The sequence below is a fragment of the Limulus polyphemus genome, unplaced genomic scaffold, assembly GCF_000517525.1.
Source record: "Limulus polyphemus unplaced genomic scaffold, Limulus_polyphemus-2.1.2 Scaffold796, whole genome shotgun sequence".
In the NCBI taxonomy this organism is placed as follows: Eukaryota; Metazoa; Arthropoda; class Merostomata; order Xiphosura; family Limulidae; genus Limulus; species Limulus polyphemus.
In genome coordinates, this window is record NW_013666406.1 from 145033 (window position 1) to 164334 (window position 19302).

General features: G+C 30.4%; 1 protein-coding gene across 2 annotated transcripts in view; it reads right to left on the reverse strand.

The window, feature by feature from the left end:
• The window catches only part of LOC106460569 (calcium-transporting ATPase sarcoplasmic/endoplasmic reticulum type-like), a 90883-nt gene that overhangs the window by 65545 nt on the left and 6036 nt on the right, over positions 1-19302 (reverse strand). For both annotated transcript variants that reach the window (XM_013920287.2, XM_013920286.2), the window contains exons 2-4: positions 16270-16530; positions 8639-8656; positions 6248-6330 (exon numbers count right to left, since the gene is read on the reverse strand). In XM_013920287.2, coding sequence (XP_013775741.1) covers positions 6248-6330; positions 8639-8656; positions 16270-16387 — 219 coding nt within the window. In that variant the 5' untranslated portion in view covers positions 16388-16530. The remainder of the gene's footprint in view (positions 1-6247; positions 6331-8638; positions 8657-16269; positions 16531-19302) is intronic.

Here is a 19302-nt window from a genome sequence, read left to right on the forward strand (position 1 = left end):
GAGACTTCGTGAGGACATGAAAGTAAAACACACCTTGTAGTTACTTGTACTTGTTTGTAATTCCCACCTGAAATCGGTCATACGAGACGACAACTTTGATAAAAAAAAATTCCTGTATCTCTTGATGAGTGTTTACGTATACAAAGATCACACAGTGAAGATGGCAGACTACAAAACAAAAATCATGATGATCGATTGTAAAAGACTCGACTTCCAGAAATGATTCCGTTTGTAGATCTTCAAAGAATGTGAAGTCCGTATGAACATTTTAAATTAGGCTCGTGAAAATGGGTCTATAGATAGTTCACTCTATTACGAGAAATATAACATGTTTTTAACAGACATGCTCAATACACAGTAAATGAAAAAAGTTTGATCTTCCAACTTCTCCAGTACAACGCGTGTGTTTTAATAAACCGTTGACATCGACGTCTCAGAATACCAGAACATCGAGTGTGTTACAAACTTGTAATAATATCTAGCTAAACGCTCAATGTACAAGTCTCTTCGAAAATGTGAGTTATGTCAGTATTAAATAGATTTATATACGGAATGGTATATAAGGCGTTGTATAGGGCCTGTGGTAATAAACCACACATCAAGCCCGTATATCACTATTCTACCAAATTTTTTTTATAATATTCTTTTTTTTTATGTATGAATGTTTTCCTGTTTTATTTATAGGCTGAGTTGTGTAATATGCATACCAGTAAGTCTTAATCGCTCTTTTCCCGGATTCCAGCTGTAAAACAACTTGGACTTAGCGGAAAGGAAGGCCGGAAGTTTCAGAGGAAATCAACACAGTATTGTATACCAGTAACTACGACTCAGAGTAGTTTATATTTTTTAACGGAGCAGTTTAAGCTGGTGCCAGTCTAGTCAATATAATGTAATGAGATATTGGTTATAACCTTGATAACGAGCTTGAAACATAAAATGATTTAAAATATATACCATGTTTAAATATACCAAAGAAATTATTTCCGACATACGTACATAAATACCTTCCCATACACACACTTCAGGCCTGATAATAATAAACTAAAATTACACAGCATGCTACTTAAGTTTATCATGCCATTTATCAGGCCTGATAATAATAAACTAAAATTACACAGCATGCTACTTAAGTTTATCATGTCATTTATCAGGCCTGATTAATAATAAACTAAATTACACAGCATGCTACTTAAGTTTATCATGTCATTTATCAGGCCTGATAATAATAAACTAAAATTACACAGCATGCTACTTAAGTTTATCATATCATTTATCAGGCCTGATAATAATAAACTAAAATTACACAGCATGCTACTTAAGTTTATCATGTCATTTATCAGGCCTGATATAATAATATAAAATTACACAGCATGCTACTTAAGTTTATCATGTCATTTACACATACATTTTTTTCGCGGATTGTTCAAATAGTTTTTAATGAAAATTAGATATACACATAGAGATTTACCACTGAGGAGACTAATTTGTTAAGACAAATACTTTAACATAACTTGGCTATACTGTACTTTCTTTGTAACAAGTTCAAAAAAAAAATGGAGGAGTGGGAATTCACCTATCAAACCTAAATAGCCTTTGACATTGAAAAAGGATTGAATTGAAGAGAATGTGTCATTCAGGTGTATGGACCCTGGTGAATAATTATACATGTAAGCTTACGTGTAGGTCCTAACTGACGAATACACTGTAATCTCAAATCATCACACCAATAATAGGCCCAATCGGCAAGATTGTTAGAATTTTTGTTAAACTAGGAATCAATAATTCACTGTTGTAAGATCAAATAAATGGGAAATAAACAATATATATATAATAAAATACAATTTCCAATGTAGAATGTACCGCTCGGCAAATGGCGAATTTTTCACCCTTTTAAATGTTTTCCTGAGCGATGCGCAGACCCCTTTACTATTTAGTCATTAAATACGTTGTTGTTTGTATTAAGCAAAAATGCAGAATGTGCTTTCATCGAACCCCGAACTTTTCTCTCCCCAGAATTAAGACAACGCGCATTGTTATTTATACAAAAACGTTTGCAAGAAAACGACGATGTTAATATATAAAGAGTGTGATGTTTTCTGTTGGTTTATTGGTTTGTAGTTAAGCATAAGGCTGTCTGTGCTATGCCCAGTATGGGTATCGAAACCCGGTTTCTAGCGTTACAAGTACGCAGACTTACCGTTGTGCCAATGGGAGGGAGGGGGCATTTTTTCTGTTTTTCGTGGCTAGATGACAAGAAAAAGAGGAGGTTAAAACGTAAAAAGTGTTATTGTTTTTCCCGTTTGATTTTGTGACTAGGTGAAATCGAGTTCCCGTATTAAAAACGCCATCTAGCAGTGATACCTTAAAGGTAAAACAAATCCGAAACTGTAAAACAAAATCCAGCGACATTTAAAATGTTATTTTGGATTTCAAACACTATCGTTTAATTAATTACAATAATTAGCATGCTAAACACGATGGTACCTTTGGTTAGGACTACAACATTTGATGTGCGATAGGAAGCACACAAGCTGTCGAAATTAACATAATCATGCAGGTGTACTTTATTTGCGAAGTAGACAACTATTTTAATAAGATTAAAACTACTTCAGTGAGAGATATAAATTTTCAAGGCTCTTCGTAGATAGGAAGACTTACAAAACCACAGAAATGACAAGATAGGCAAGATTGTTCATATTTTTAATCGCTGTATCAAAAGATGTGAAATGTCTGTACTTTATTCTACAATAAGGTACACGTAAAAGCGTCAACAAACTTCTGAGCTCACTGACGAATAACTAATTATATAATACAGAGAAATATACGTAAGACATACTAGAAACGTGAGTTATATATATGTTGAAAGTGGAAACAAGATACAGTGAATGATTTGCTTCTCCACTATCTTATCATTTTAATGTTTTGTTTCCCGTACAGACAATTGGTAACAATAGACATTGTAAGACACCTCTAATAATACAATCTGCTGATAACAAGACAGAGTAAAACACCCTTGACAACACAAAATGCTGGTAACAACAGACATTGTAAGACACCTCTAATAATACAAACTGCTGATAACAAGACAGAGTAAAACACCCTTGACAACACAAAATGCTGATAACAATAGACATTGTAAGACACCTCTAATAATACAAACTGCTGATAACAAGACAGAGTAAAACACCCTTAACAACACAAAATGTTGGTAACAACAGACATTGTAAGACACCTCTAATAATACAAACTGCTGAAAACAAGATTTACAAGCGGACAGAAACAACTGACACTCAGGAAACAAAATACTGGTCTGCATACAAAAAGTACTGTTTGTACAAGATATTTGCTCAAAGCTAAACAGAGTATCTGTGTTAGACATACCTAATTTTTAAGTGATAGACTAGCAAGTAGGCAGATAGTCAAACAGCATCCACTACCAACTCTTGGGCTACTCTAACTGAATAGTGAGATTTGATTGTCTATTTTAAAATGTGACCACAGCCCCAAAGCACGGAGCACAATTTTTGTGGTAATAGGATATAAACCAAGGATCCTCAGGTTCACAGTTTGACATGTGAACCACTAGTCCATGTATTGCTCATTAGGCAATTAAACTAAATGAAAAACATAAAGTTGACCAAAAGTGCATTTCAAATTAATAAAAAAAGTGGAATAACATTATAAGAACCCAAAAAATTTATTTTAGTTAATATACGTTTGTATTTTACTTGTTCTAAGTAATCAACAATATTGTATTTCTTATTGTTTCCGTCCATTGACACATCTGTTTCTTAATGTTATTTTAAATTTTATCATACAGTTTATCACTAATGTGAAGTTTCTCAACCTTTTATTAACAAGCAGTTCATTAGATTTAATTACTCATCAGATCCAAAAACTGAAAATCATGTAGTTTTTAAAATTGTAATTAGCACTATGTTATAAAATAACTGGTACTCAAGTTATCTTTAATATTTACATTACAGTAAAATGTAATTAATTATTTAATGAGAAAATATTTTTTGTCACTGCAACAAACTGCTATTACATTGATATAACAAGAATCAAGGTAAACTTGAACATGACTCCTCTTTTAATCACAACGACTGATCCCCTCCATGAAACCAAAATCTGTCTGTACATGAATTTTGTGCTCTAGTGATCCTTAAAATTTAGTAGCATGATGAATATTTGGTATAGTACCTGAAAAGTAATGGCTTAGAACTGTAAATAGAGCAAATTTCTCAAGATTTATGTTTTTATAACATAAAAAAAAAGGAAGTCACATAGATACATCACAAGATAATGTTCATTACACAAGTTCAATGGTTTAGCAAGAATACAAAGCTGTATGTAAAACATGCACATTGTGGTAACTGCTTTACTTGTTCAGGTTAGACCTTCACCTGTAGTTTCAAGATAAGCTTGCACTCAAACAGTCTTTCTCAGTTTCATCACCTTCTATCTCATCTTGACTATAATAACAATACAAGAGTACTGATACAAGAGATGAAAAAAAAATTCTTATCTATAAACTAATATAAAGAGAAGAAGGAAATTATTTCAGTGAAACTGAAGTATGATATAATTTAAACACTCATGATAAGAAGAATCTGACCATACTTTTACTGCACAAACATAACATGATAAAGCTGAATGCTTGATCTAAAAGGAAAGCTTGGGCAAGTGTAAACATATGTAATGAAATATGACAAACTGTAAAGATACAAGTAAATATATTTCACCAGTGCAATTAACATGATATTTATCTCCTTGAACTGTCACTTCATTATATCTACTTAGTTAAAACCAGTTAAGGAGTGCAGTTTTCAACACAAGTCTTAGATCACATGCCAAGTTTATATTAAGGTAACATTAAATTATATAATTGGTGGTGTTATTAAGCATATTAAAATTTCTCAATCATTTTAAAATATCAGAATATCAAATAATCATTGATCTCTTGAATTGTAATGCTAAACTTATCCTTTTACAATACCAAACAAACTGTTTTGGAAGTTTCTTAGAAAATTCACAAAAATATTCCCAATAAACTTGCTTATTTAATATACAATGACTGCTACAATACATTTATAACTAATTTAGTGTATGCCACAGTGAGGACTTGACAGACAACGAAAATAATCTTCATTGTGAATGAATGTTAAGCAGGGCATGCAAAAATGGTTGCAAACAGATAACCCCTTCAATAACTCTAGGCATATGGACTCAGTCATTTTGGTGAGTGTAATATTATTTTTTCTATGATTACGTATGTGTGTTGATATGGCTTTTTTATATATGAAATATGTTTGTGTTGAACATCCCCCCTCAACAACAGTCAAATTTAAATTCCTGTGCATGCCCCTGATGACAAACAACTAAAGATTATTGGCATCCTTCTGTCAAGATGAAACTACTGAAGTTAACTATTGTGTGCATTGCTTGTAAAGCTCACAAGTATGCATGCACTGTTAACAATGCCCACGACCTTCACTGCTGTTATCTCCCAATTTTCAGTCGTCCACACAAGCCTTCTCTTCCTGTTGTATGATGTCAAAACCCTTAGACACACTTTACCAGTAGTGTAACATGTTTGTGAAACACATACATCAAGATTAATAAATATTTAATGTACACAAGACTGACAGTTTTAAAAAAAAAAACTAAGTTCTTAAACAAATTTAAAAAACTCTTTGTAGGGCTCTATTCCAGTAGGTATGAAAACTTTATATTCAAGTATTAAACAAATATTTTAGAAATATATGTATGAGACTCTGGCATAGAGCTAGTGGCACAGATAAGTTTTGTAAAAAAAAAAAAAATATAAAAAGCATTTACCTTGCTAAAAACAGTAATTTTAAACAACTTCACAGTTGCCTTATATTAATTATTATCATTTTTTTATAATATAAAACAGAATACACAGTGTCATCATGACAGAGATTTGGTAACATGATTTTTCAGCTATAGTATCCATTATAAGATAAGTAATTTGCATCAAAATGTGTGAAACTCATTGTTTGTTTTTTTCAATTATTGTCTTCAGTTTTAGTTTTTGATAAATTTACACACTAAAATTAATTACTTATAATATAATTAAAATAAACTAAATATATTCAGCTGTACATACAACTAGCTGTACTTCACAGAGATCAGTAACAGAATCACAATTTATTTTCAGATGTGGTGCTGGTGGTTAAATTAATATCAAAATTAAGTCAAAATGAAAATAAAAGATACTTACAAAAGATATCACTGCAGCTAGAAGTAAAATCTTTACTAACAGATCATCAAACTGTTCCAAAATAAGCTGCCATAATGGTTTACCTGTAAAAAAAAAATCCTTAGTCTGTGAATTTATCTTGAAATCTTTTAAAATATGAAATTAGTAATGATTTATGCCCAATTTTTGTTATGTCAAAACAACAGAAAACTAGAAAAGGATAATTTTAACCTAAATAATACAAAAAAAGTGAAAGCTAACATAACTTTTTTGTTACATATAGAATTAAATATTAATTTTAAAAAATGAAAAGCTCCTGGGGATATTTTTTCTTAAGATTATGTAAATCCATTGAGTACAGTGTCTTCCACAAGAAGTGTAGGGATTTAAAACTGCAGTAATCAACAACAACATCTGTTGGTACAATTTGTGTTCATTATTTATTGAAACTATAGCTCAATAAGATTTCTTGTAACCATTAATTGTAAAAAATTATGTTCAGTAGGTGTAAACTATGAACTGATACACACTAGCATGCTCTAAAGATGATACCTTCCATTGCAGAGGTTAAAGTCTCACTTGTAAGGCCATTAATTTCTGTCTTTATGTTATCTTTCAAATTATGTTCAGTAGGTGTAAACTATGAACTGATACACACTAGGGTGCTCTAAGGATGACACCTTCCACTGCAGAGGTTAAAGTTTCACATGTAAGGCCATTAATTTCTGTCTTTATGTTATCTTTCAAATCTTGCAGTGTCTGTGGCTTGTTGGTATGCACTCGATCCTTTAAGTAACCCAACAAAAGGAAGTCTACCATTGAGAAATCCAGGGATTTTGGAAGCCATAAACTTATGTCTTCATTACAAGAAATTACCCTGTTTGGGAACAGTTCATGCAACATTGCCATTGTTGCTCATGCTGTATATCAGGTGGCTCCATCTTGTTGAAACCACACTTCCCATTGATGACATGTTCAGAGGGAGTAACATTAACACCAAGTTCTCAAAGGTATGCTCTTTTAGCAGCAATGATGGAGCATTCATTTTTGAAATAAAACTCAATAATAAGAGAATGCTGTTGGATCGTCCATCTGTTCATCATTAAAATTTGAATCCTTAATCTTCATTTTGAATAAAACAGACAATGGTTTTCATTAATACTTTGGAATATCTAACTATATAAAATCCCTAGACTTTTTTCAGCAGACCCTGTATAATAAAGGAACATCTTTTTTATTAGTTTATGTGGAAATATTCTTTTAAGTAGGTAGATAATAAAAGTTTTTGTTGACCTTAGATTTAATGCATCATTATTAATTAATATGGAAACCTATTAATAATAATTAGGCTAAAAAAAAAGATTTCTAAGAATAATGAAATGACTTATTTCTTGTGGAACATACATCTCTTGACAGAAAATTGGTCTGCCAAAACATGAGTATGTTCCACCATAAATAAATCACTTCATCGTGCTTATAAATCATTGCTTGCCTACTTATTATTATTCTAGCATAATGTGCTTCCTTGCTCAAGTATGTAAAACTATTGTAAGCTATTGAAAAGTAATGTTTTTTATTCATTTACAGTTTACAATAGTAATTAGATAAAAAACCTTACTTTCCAACACTGTAAAATAGATTTTAATATAACTTAATCAAGAGTGAATTAAACCTAAGTTTACTAACTAATCAAAATGTGTTTAAGTTTCCTTCACTAGTACAGACATGATAAAAAAATATTGTGTGACACATAAGGTTGCAATCAATACTGGTTTCCAAAATAATAACATGTCATTAAAACTCTATTCATAGATAATATGTTTTTGTTAAATCAAATAAAAAAAATGATATGAACATTATTCTGGAAGACAAAAATACTTTAACTCATAGTTGTTATAGAAACTGTAAAACAGTTATGCAATGCAATAATCTGCAAAATTTTGCTATATAAAAAAAATAGAAAATTAATATCAATTCATCATGCATTAAAATTCTTTCTTACAAAACAAAAGTGTATGCATTTTTGTTTCCACTATCTTAAATTTCAAATACTGATTTAATTTTTAGTATACTTTTTAATAGATACTACATATATATATTCTTAGTACAAAGTTCACAGTAATACTACAGTAAAAAAATGTCATTCAAAAATGATTTTTTAAAATAAATGAGAACCTGATAAGCTCGTATTTATCAATTAATGTAGATATTTACATATCTCATACGTAATAGTAAATTATTTATTGCTTAATTCAATAATTTTGATATACATACAACAGAAACATTACCTATTTTAAAACACTGTTATCGTAAGCTCTTAGCATATTGATGCCGAAATATCAACTTCAGTTTAAACAAATGAAACAAGTATTAATTTACTATAGGTCTAAAACCAGAAAATGTGACTCTTACCTTCTTCTGCAGGTAATTCTGGAATTAGAAATAGAAAAGAGAATTAAAACAAATCTAAACCAGTTGAAAAACAAACTGAACACTATATTATGCATGCATTTATACAAAACAAAAACAAAATATCTTTTCACACACAACACCTAAAATCAACAGAATTTTACTAAATTGTCTATGTACATATAAAAGAAATGTAAACACACACACAACTATTTGACTCATATGACTATCATATTAATACTCAATCCATTGATGTTCCAACCCCATTTCATATTAAAACATTATTTATTTCTTTACATTGTTAACGAATGTTAGGCTAGGAAGGATCTTTACATGGTTAATGAATGTTGGAAATGAAGGATCTTGACATTATTAATGAATGTTGGACAATGAAGGATCTTGACATTATTAATGAATGTTGGACAATGAAGGATCTTGACATTATTAATGAATGTTGGACAATGAAGGATCTTGACATTATTAATGAATGTTGGACAATGAAGGATCTTGACATTATTAATGAATTTTGGACAATGAAGGATCTTGACATTGTTAATGAATTTTGGACAATGAAGGATCTTGACATTGTTAATGAATTTTGGACAATGAAAGATCTTAACACTGTTAATAAATGTTGGACAGAACAATGAAAGATCTTAACACTGTTAATAAATGGGGGCCAATGAAGGAAGTGGCATTACTGGTGATATTAGATATATGTTATTGTACAAATATTCTTGGAGACTATTTTAGTGATACATGATTATTTCCTGTCCATATTTCAATAATTAATAAAGAAAAAGAAGAAACATTAATGCTACAGTTCTTCAGTTGTTTTTTTTTTTATATAAAATACAAAGACTATCCAAATACTCTTTCCTACTGTAACTAAAAACTGTTCCAGTAAGAAAATATATGTTCCTTACTTAGTAAAAAAAAACATGATAAAATCTATTTATCAACCTAACATTTAGTAGCACATCCATGGTTTTATTTAACAAATACTCATAATTTTACCAATGGATTAAATTTGGATACACATTGCAAACTACAAAACATTATTTTAGTACAAACTAAAAAATACATTTCAAGCAAGTTTTCAACTCAGACTCTCAAAGCTAGATTATCTTACATAGAATAAAAAACTGAAAATACTGCAAGACTAATTACTATGATGATTTGAATTCAACATTCAATTCCCACTTTTCTGAAATTTTAGGTTAAACTGTTGTGCAAATCTCTGTTCAGACTGTTTTTAAAAGTTTGCATATGTACATGAGACAAACACCAAGTACTTTGTTTTATAATACTGCATGTACAACACACATCGATACAAACTTATTATTATATTTTGAAGCAGTTTGATGCTGATAATCTTCATCAAGCTTAATGATATGTTGAAGAATCCAGCATTTCAATTCAATAACATTCAATTTTTGAGTGGATTACTTTCTCTGAACAACTAGTGTGCATGTGTGTTTAAAACTTGGAGTTTCATATTTTATCTTTTAGTTGAATACCTTAAGATAGCTTCTCTGAATAACTGGTGTACATGTATTAAAAACCTGGAGTTCCATACCCTCTCTTTTGGCTGAATATAATAGGATAGTTTCCTGAATAACAGGTGTTTTGTTATATATATATATATATATATATATATGCAGTCTGGACTTTTGTATCTTCTCTTTTAGTTGAATATTTTGAGGGTAGTTCCCTTAATAACTGATGTATATTGAAAGCCTGCAAGTTTCCTTTTAGGTGATTATTTTGGGATAGCTTTCTTGAAGAACTGTTTTATACCAGTTATTAGATTGGACATCTTGATTATATCTTTAAATTATTTCATTTGTTTATAGAAAGTCTGAAACTTTTAAATTATGGGAAATTGTTTGGTACGGTGCACTTGAAGGATAATTATACTCAGTTTTCTCTGTTTGATTTTCATAGTTAGAAAATTAATGGTATATCACAAAAACATTAAAATATACACAAGTATGGAAAATTTGCTGCATTAAATGAAAACCTATTATTTGGTCTTTGAAAATCATAAACTATATAAATAAGGATTTGCATTTTTATCTATCTACCTAAGAATCAATTCAATCTACTCCTCTTAATATCATAAGAAAGAGAAAAACACAGGCAAAACATATGACTAAAAGAGCCTTCTATCTCATGATTCACAAATATTCAACTATTAGGTACAATAGAAGACTCCAGGTTTTATTAACATTCTGGTTACACCATGTATGATTGATCTTTAGTCAAGCTGAGTGTGGATACCAAAACCAAGACAAGCTTTGCGTTAGACTTGCTCTCAATATGAGTTGGGCTAAACAAGATGTTTAACAGAAAATAATTTATAATTTAGTCATTAGACAGCAAGTCATTTTGCTAAGGATGAGTTTTTATAGAATATAATTCTCATGAAAATTAAATAACAGAAAGAATAAAAATGAAAACTGAACTTACATCACTGTTAACCCAAAAGTATGCTTAATGTCTAAAACCCAAATGAAAATTTCATAATTCAGTAGTATCATGAAATTATTATCACATATTGCATGTAGCTATTCCCATGATATTCCACATGAAACCAGTTTAATGCTTCACGGAATATTACCTCATTTATGTGCCAGCTTTCTAACAATACACTTAAATGAATCTATAAATGTACAATAACAACTCTGTACAGTACTTAAGTGTTTATAATTGGCACTTTCCATGGTTCTTCTTTACAATCAGTCTTTCAAAACTCATTTGTTACTTGTTTCTATTTTAAAGTAATTTATATTTTTTTCTTTATCACACATCATTGTGTTTTTTTACCTCCTCTACATATACTTAATGAAATGGTATTCAAGCTGTTTAAAGGTTTTTACTTAATTATATTAATTATAAATGTCTTTCTTATGACAGGTAGGTACATTGGACAACTGGATATACTTCCCACAAACTATATGACTGATAAAAAAAAAAGATTGTTCTTATAATATAACAAAATTAACTTAATGAGCGAAACAACTTATCAAGGATAACTTTTATAGTGTGATATAAAAGGATGAGCTTTACAGGTTAAGTCTGATCAAACAAATTTTATAGAATTGTGTAAAAGATTGACATTCTGAGTTAAATGACCAATCGAAGATTTTTCTTATAATATGAAATAAAAAGATAAACCTTATGGGCTATACATCTGATCAAGGATCATTACAGTACAATATAATAGGGTGAACTATGCAGGCTAAAAGACCAATTGGGGTAGTTTTATAATCTGATTTAATGGTTTCAACAGTATAATTAAAAAGCAAAACAACAAAAACTCACTATTGCAATATTTATATAGAAAAGTCTTAAGAGCTATCATAAAGAAACAAATTTTCCAATAACAGTTATGTTTTATATAAAATAAAGCAAGTTGAAACTGAAGTTCAATGATAATTCATGTACAATAATTTGATTATGAAAATGTTTTATCTCAGTAATTTCTGCAGTAATTAACAGTAAAAAAATCAAATATTCTTCATTTCTACAGCACAATAATTTTGGGCTTTACATTATATATTTAAGTATCTGCATACTAGAAACACTGATAATGATGAAAAAGAACTTTGCAGCTTTAACACCTATTCTTTAGCTTCTGCTCATTTTTGGTATCTTTAAAACAAAGCCATTTCATAAAACCTGTACAACTTTTATGTTAATTTATATATTCTTCGTATAATGTAAAATTTTAGGTTTTGTTAAATTCTGAATTCTAGCTATTGGAATTATTTAATATTCTCATAAAAACTTTTGCAATATGATGATCATTATAAAAACTGCATCACCAAGCTAATTCATCCAAGTTATAGCATAAAGAAGTTTTTGCTTAAATAACACAAGCGTGTGAATATAAATTTCATAAAAGTTGTTTTGGTTTTAATAATGAATTTTCAATAATTTAGCTATGCAGATTTCAAAAATAATATTCATTTTCTTCTATCACGTAAGGACTTTTTTACAAATTGGGAAGAAAAAAATTCTTATTTAGCTCAAATTATTATTTTGTTTACCATAATGAACATTCTTTATTATTATTATATTTGTTAACAAAACTACAAACAAACTGAAGAAAAGGGAAGAACATTGATGTCAAACGAATATGTATCTTCATTCATCCTGAATTTTTTTGTGAAATCTATGTCTTTTAGTCTCAAAATTACGTGTTGAAGTCTTTCTTTTAAGTATTGTGTCTGGAGCATCCCATTTCAATGACCAGCAGTAATGGTGATGTTCCACCTTCCCTGATACCTCCTTTCCATTTCTCTGATGTTTTAATGAAACCTTTCCCCTTGTTCTTCACTGATGGCATCGAGATTTTCAGGAAAATAGTCAATATGTGAGTGTAAGAAATGAACTTTCAAACTCATATTGCAACCCATCTCTTTGAATTTATCGAGCATGTTATTGACAATATTTTCATAATTTGTGTCCTTGTTGTTTCCTAAAAAATTGTCAGTAACATCTTTAAAGGCAATCCACACTTTTTTAAACTTTCCTCATTGTCCTTTTGAACTGTTTATCTGAAGTCAATTTCCTAATCTGAGGCTCATCAAAAATCCCTTCTTTAAGTCTTGCTTCAAAGATAGCTGAGAATTGCCCAAATAGATACTTGAAAAAGTTGGCATCTTTGTCTAAGGCCTTTACAAACTGCTTCATCAAGCCAAGTTTTATGTGAAGTGGAGGTTACAAGACTTTCTTTGTGTCAACCAAAGTTTCACATTCAATGTTTTTTCGATCCTGGTATCAGGCTGACTCTGCATGGCCATTGCTTCCTTATCCAGTGCTGATTTCGTGCTCTGCTGTCCCATTCACACACACACACACACACACACACACAAAACATGAAAACTTTGTACAACCAGATTGCTGACCCAACAACATACAATGGCCTTTTAAGTCTCCACAAAGTAGCCAACCATATCCTTTGTATTTGACATTATTAAGAAGAAGATCTAGATTTTCATAGGTTTCCTTCAAGTGAACTGAATGAGCAATAGGAACAGATACATATGTTACCATTGTGAAGGAGAACATCGTTTAGACTTCTTTTGGAGGAATCAATGAACAATCGCCAATCACTTGGTTCATAAACTGCAGCTCCTTGCATTGGTATTAACTCAGCAATATTGTTGCAATAAACCAGTGAACCTTCTTGCAAAAAATATGGTATAAACTCTTTCTCACTGTTTCTGTACCAGTAAAATGATGTCTCTGGAGAGAGTAAGTTTTTAGCCTAAAGTCTGCACCCCAAAATCTCTGAAGAATCCTCTGGAAGGTCCAAATCATTAAGTTCACATTGTGTGAAAAGTTGTGGTTCACCAGAAGCTTCAGGTTGAAAACAATCCCTATCATCATTTCTACTGAGATCAGATAGCAGGTTGAAGATTTGGATAAGAAATTTCCTTTCTATTTTGAGTGTTGTATCTTTACACGTTACATGAGCAAAAGCAGCAGTCATCTCCATAGTTTCTAGGCTCAAGCCAGACCACTGGAATTCCAAAAGGCAAAGACTTTTTCTTACCTTTAGTCCATTGTCTCAACTCTTCCACACAAATGGTGCAAACTTTGTGCAGATCCCGTGATTTGTCTTGGTCACTAAGTTTTATTCCAAAATATGTGTAATACGCATTCTGTAATGTTTTGCCTTTGTTTCTTTACAACAAATTTATCACAAATATAACAATATGTTTGGGTCATTTACACAATCTCTTGTTGCTATAGCAACAAATAAATAATATCGAAAAGAAAAGAAACAAATAATGTCAAAGTGCACACATAAACAAATACTATCCAGAAATGGCACATCATGTGGCCTGTTAACCATGTATATACTAGCGGTGTGTTTCTTGTGGGTTCTAGAATGATCAATAAGACTCTCACATCACAACTGGTCTAGACAAATCTATAGCCAGTGGTTTTCAACATTTTCAACATAAAAAATGTGACCCAATTTCAATATGTTTTAAAAGTAGAACAATTGCTGAAAAGAAACTCATTATTGTTGGTTTTTGTTTTTAATAGTTAATAATAGATCAGTTTTCCTGTACGGATTATGGCCTAAGTTTTGTGGATAATTTGTTGTGACACACACCTATATGTGAAATATATGTGCTTATTTTTGGTTCATTTAAAGTTGTTCACAATGATAAGTATGTCATCTAAAAGCATGACTGTTTTAATAACATCTGCACTGTATCTGAAATATGAATCCACTTACTTCCCCCCATAGTTCACAATCATATATAGTGGTGTAAGAATCTTCTCAGAAGTTAGTCCAAATCCTGACAGAAATACACCAGACTATAAGATTAGTATTGTGATTCACAAGTACTTCCCTGTGACCAGGATGTCTATAACAGAAACTAGAGACTGATAAGAGAATATCTTAAAGGACAGATGCCAGTTTAAGCACCTTAGAGCACATCAGCACCCAAAAGAAGAGTCTGTTCAATATAGTCAGTTTATTCAATTCAGATTTCAGTACACAAGTCATCATATTATGTCCAATTTACAGATCAAACAATTTTATTTTTATCAAAGAGAATAGGAATGAAGAAAAATTACCCTTTTCCGTGATCTTGTTGAACATCTACAGCAGCAAAAAAAAAGGGGGGGGGGAATAGTTTTTGCTACAAAACAAAATTAATGATCCTGATATTATATAGGTTGAATAGTTTACTGCTTTATTAAACTTTATTATTTCTTTGTGCAGTATTCTGAAGATCACAGGGCAAGAAGACACCACTTTAAGGTTTAAAAAAAACAAAACAGGTTAGGCTCCTGATAAAACAGTTTTAATTTTCTAACAAGGTAACTGACTGATGGAATAAGTTTCAATCAGCAGTGGGAGTTTAAGAGGAGAACCAATACTTTTCTGGGAAATAAAGGGTGGACTTAGATTATATGTTCTCTAAAGTGAATGTGCAAGGACATTGGTGCCTTGTTGTGTGTATGTTATGTTAATAATCAGCATTGGTATGTTTAATAGTTGAAAGTACAAGTAACATATTTTCACATTTCTTCATTTTTGTTGACTTTGAATATTTTCTTCAAAAGCAAATTCATTCAAATATATATATTTCATATATCACTTGGAAACAAAAAATGAATGATGAAAAATAGTAAGTTCAGTCAGTCTAACTTAAATAATGCTTACCTAATTATAAATATTTCTTATCACATTGTTCTCATGTGAATCACATATGTACAAACCCTTCCTCAAACGGAAGTAGAATATGACACCTCATAAAGAAAAAAACAGCCAGTATTATAACTGTTTGTTTTATGTAAAGCACAAGCTGCACAATAGTCGGTCTTTGTTCTGCTTACCATGGGTATCAAAATCTGATTTTTGACATGTTTTCTGACAACCAGTGAATCACTGGGAGGCCAGTATTATAATGTTATCTTTGTTCAAATGCTGTACACAACATTTATCTCCAATTAGTAGATATTTTCATGAGTAAGGTGTTTTATTGAATAGCTGATTGGTTTTCTCTTATCTTGCTTATTCATGTATTATTATAACATGCATGTGCATTCTTTGTGATCATACGGACCATGTATAAAAGCATGAAATAATGACTTACCATTAGGCCCATATTTATCAAGGTTTCTCTGGAACTGCTCTTCTGAGAGACCTCTTTCTGGATCAGTACCAAAATGATCTACAACTTCTTGCCATGTTTTCATATGTGACATCTCCATTGCTCACTAATTTACTTTATGGACAGTTAACACTTAAGAACACAAAGGAAAGGATTATTCAGTACAATGACACCCTACACACGTAAAGTAAGAACTATACAAGATTTGGTGCGGCACCAGGAACAAATCTGACCCGTTTGTACCTAAGGAATAAAACAAACAAACAAATAAATACAAATACTGTTAAATGGTCTTTGGTGAGAACTAAAAATATTTTTTTTATAAATATATTCCAAATAACTGGATGAAAAGAAAAGTATCAAACATTTTAAAAATACCTAAAATAATTTTGAAAGATAACATAATATTAAAAATTGACATAACATTTACAGATTAATCATACCTAATTTAACAAAAAAATTTTCATTTTATGGTCATTCCTCAATTGAATTCAAATGAAATATACACACACAAACACAGATATATATATATATATACATAAGAATGTAAGAAATAAGCAATAAGATGACTGAAGGCCATTGAGCCTATCAAGTTTACCTCTGGTCCACAGAGAAAATTAACCAATTAAAAGCAACCAATCAGAGCTAAATGTCACCTTTTGCAATCAATCTCTAAATCATATAGCAGGAACTGGAAATTATGGATCCAAGCTCTAGTACAGAGGATTGCTTTTCCTCTATTTCAGATCATTAAAAGCACTAAGTACATGGTCCTCTTATTTTAGAAAAGGATACAAAAGAAAGATACATATTAAAAAATATTAATCATGAATAATTACTTTAAAATTTTATTTTCTCTGGGATATAAGAAAACAAAAACAGATGCAAGTTAATTTCTGTTTAAAATTGATAGGAACTTATATCAAGTACTTTTGGAATATATCTTTGCCTGATCAAATTACGGGGATGGATATAAAAACATGTCATAAATATTTATACTGTAACTGTAAGCCTAGCAGTCACTGATCAAGTTTATCCAACAGTTATTCTTTGTTAACATTAACAGTTATAAAAGTGTGAAGTATTTTTCTTGACTGTATGTTATTAGTTTCAACTTTTAGTTAGATGGTATACTAATATAAAATTTACTTAATCATAGATCATTTTGGTTCCATCGTTATTTCCGCATGTGAAGGTATGACCTTGAAGGGAGAAATGCAGATCTTTGCCTTTATGTTTAAACATACTTTCTCTTTGTATTTTTATAATAATTATTACCAACATTTAGATTTTCATCATACCATTCGTTATTAGATTTCGCTAACATTAAGCATCATGTTACACTGGAAGTAATTTAAACTGAGATATATCTTTTAATATTAGTTAAATTTGTATTACTGACAATCTGTTTATATAATATTAATAATATAATTACTCACCACTGACTACTGTTTTTCTATAAGTTTTTATTAACTAAGAGTATGACATTGCATACTCTAGTTAGACTGGTATATTACATTAGTTACATTATTTACTGTATTAATATTAATTCTGATTTATGTAAGTAGTTTGCTTTAAAAAGTTAAAGTTTTATCAGAAGTTAATTTGACAATGTATAGAGACTAATATTGATTAACAATATATGACGCAAAATATTCAACTTCTTTTCAATTGTCATTAAATTGCAAGTGGTATTTGTGAGCGCATTTATCTGGAAAAAGTGTCACACTAAAAAAAGAAAATAAATTAGAACTTGAATTAATTCTAAATGACAACTGCGGCAAATTAAAATATTCAAGACAAACTGTTTTGTATGTGCACTAAAATTTAGTTGTTCTTTCTTGCTGAATACGTAAAACATTACGTCACGTGCTCACCTCATCATACGAAAAATAAGAACTATTTGCTGACAATACATTTCTACAGTTTATAAAAGTAGACTACTTTTGCACTTCATGTCGAAAATTATACCTCAGAAAATCTGACATTCAACTATTTTGCACTACAGCTATTTATTCATGAAATTATTCAGTAACTGTACTTACTTGATGTGTCTCCCGGTGGGTCAGCGATATGTTTACAGTTCTAAAGTCCGAGGTTCGTTTCCTTGCAGTGGACACAGCAGATAGCTTATTGTGGCTTTGCTGTGAAACAAACACAACTACTTGATGTGAGCATAAGATCGAACAGTCGTGAAATAAACACTCGTTAAGTAATATGAAAGTGATTAAATTAGTGCACGTGTTTCAACATTTTGTATAAAGTAAGTAATTTGTTGTAATAGCATGTTTGCAGTATGCAATAAAACAGTTGTTTGGTTCTTGAACACACAAAATGCATTGCAGAAATTTGTTCCTTGTCATTTGAACAAAATTTCACACAAGTTGCACATCAGGGGAGTATTGATTTTGAAACAGCACTAACGTTGGAACGGATAATCACATTGTTTATGGATAATTTTGTTCTTTTTTATTTTTTCATATTATGCGCAGTGTATCAGAATATACTATTACTAATAAAAGAGAGCCTCTCTCTTTGACTGAAAAATAATTAGTAAATTTTCAACTTTTATCATGTTAAAACACTGTATATTTATTACATTCAAGGTTAGAAATAAAATATATTTTATGAACGTTAACACATACAGAACATGATGTGAACGCTTTTTCCAAGTTGACGAAGCATTATTATAATTCAATATAGTTGCCATAAGACATAGTATTAGGCCCGTTACATTTTTAACACTATATTCTTTATTTGGTCACTTAAGTTTGTTGTTGTTTTCAAGAAGAAGAACAGCGTACAATATCATTTAAACCATATTATGTCAGCATATCCATTTCGTTTGAATCATAACAGTTGTTATAACAAATCTATACTTATAAAAGTAAATATATATATATATATATTTGCTTGTCTTTCCGCGAACTAGTCTTTGGATCAATCTCAACCAAAATTGGTAGGATGATACATTGGACCAAGGGGAATGTCATAAAGCAGTTATTACCCAGCCCC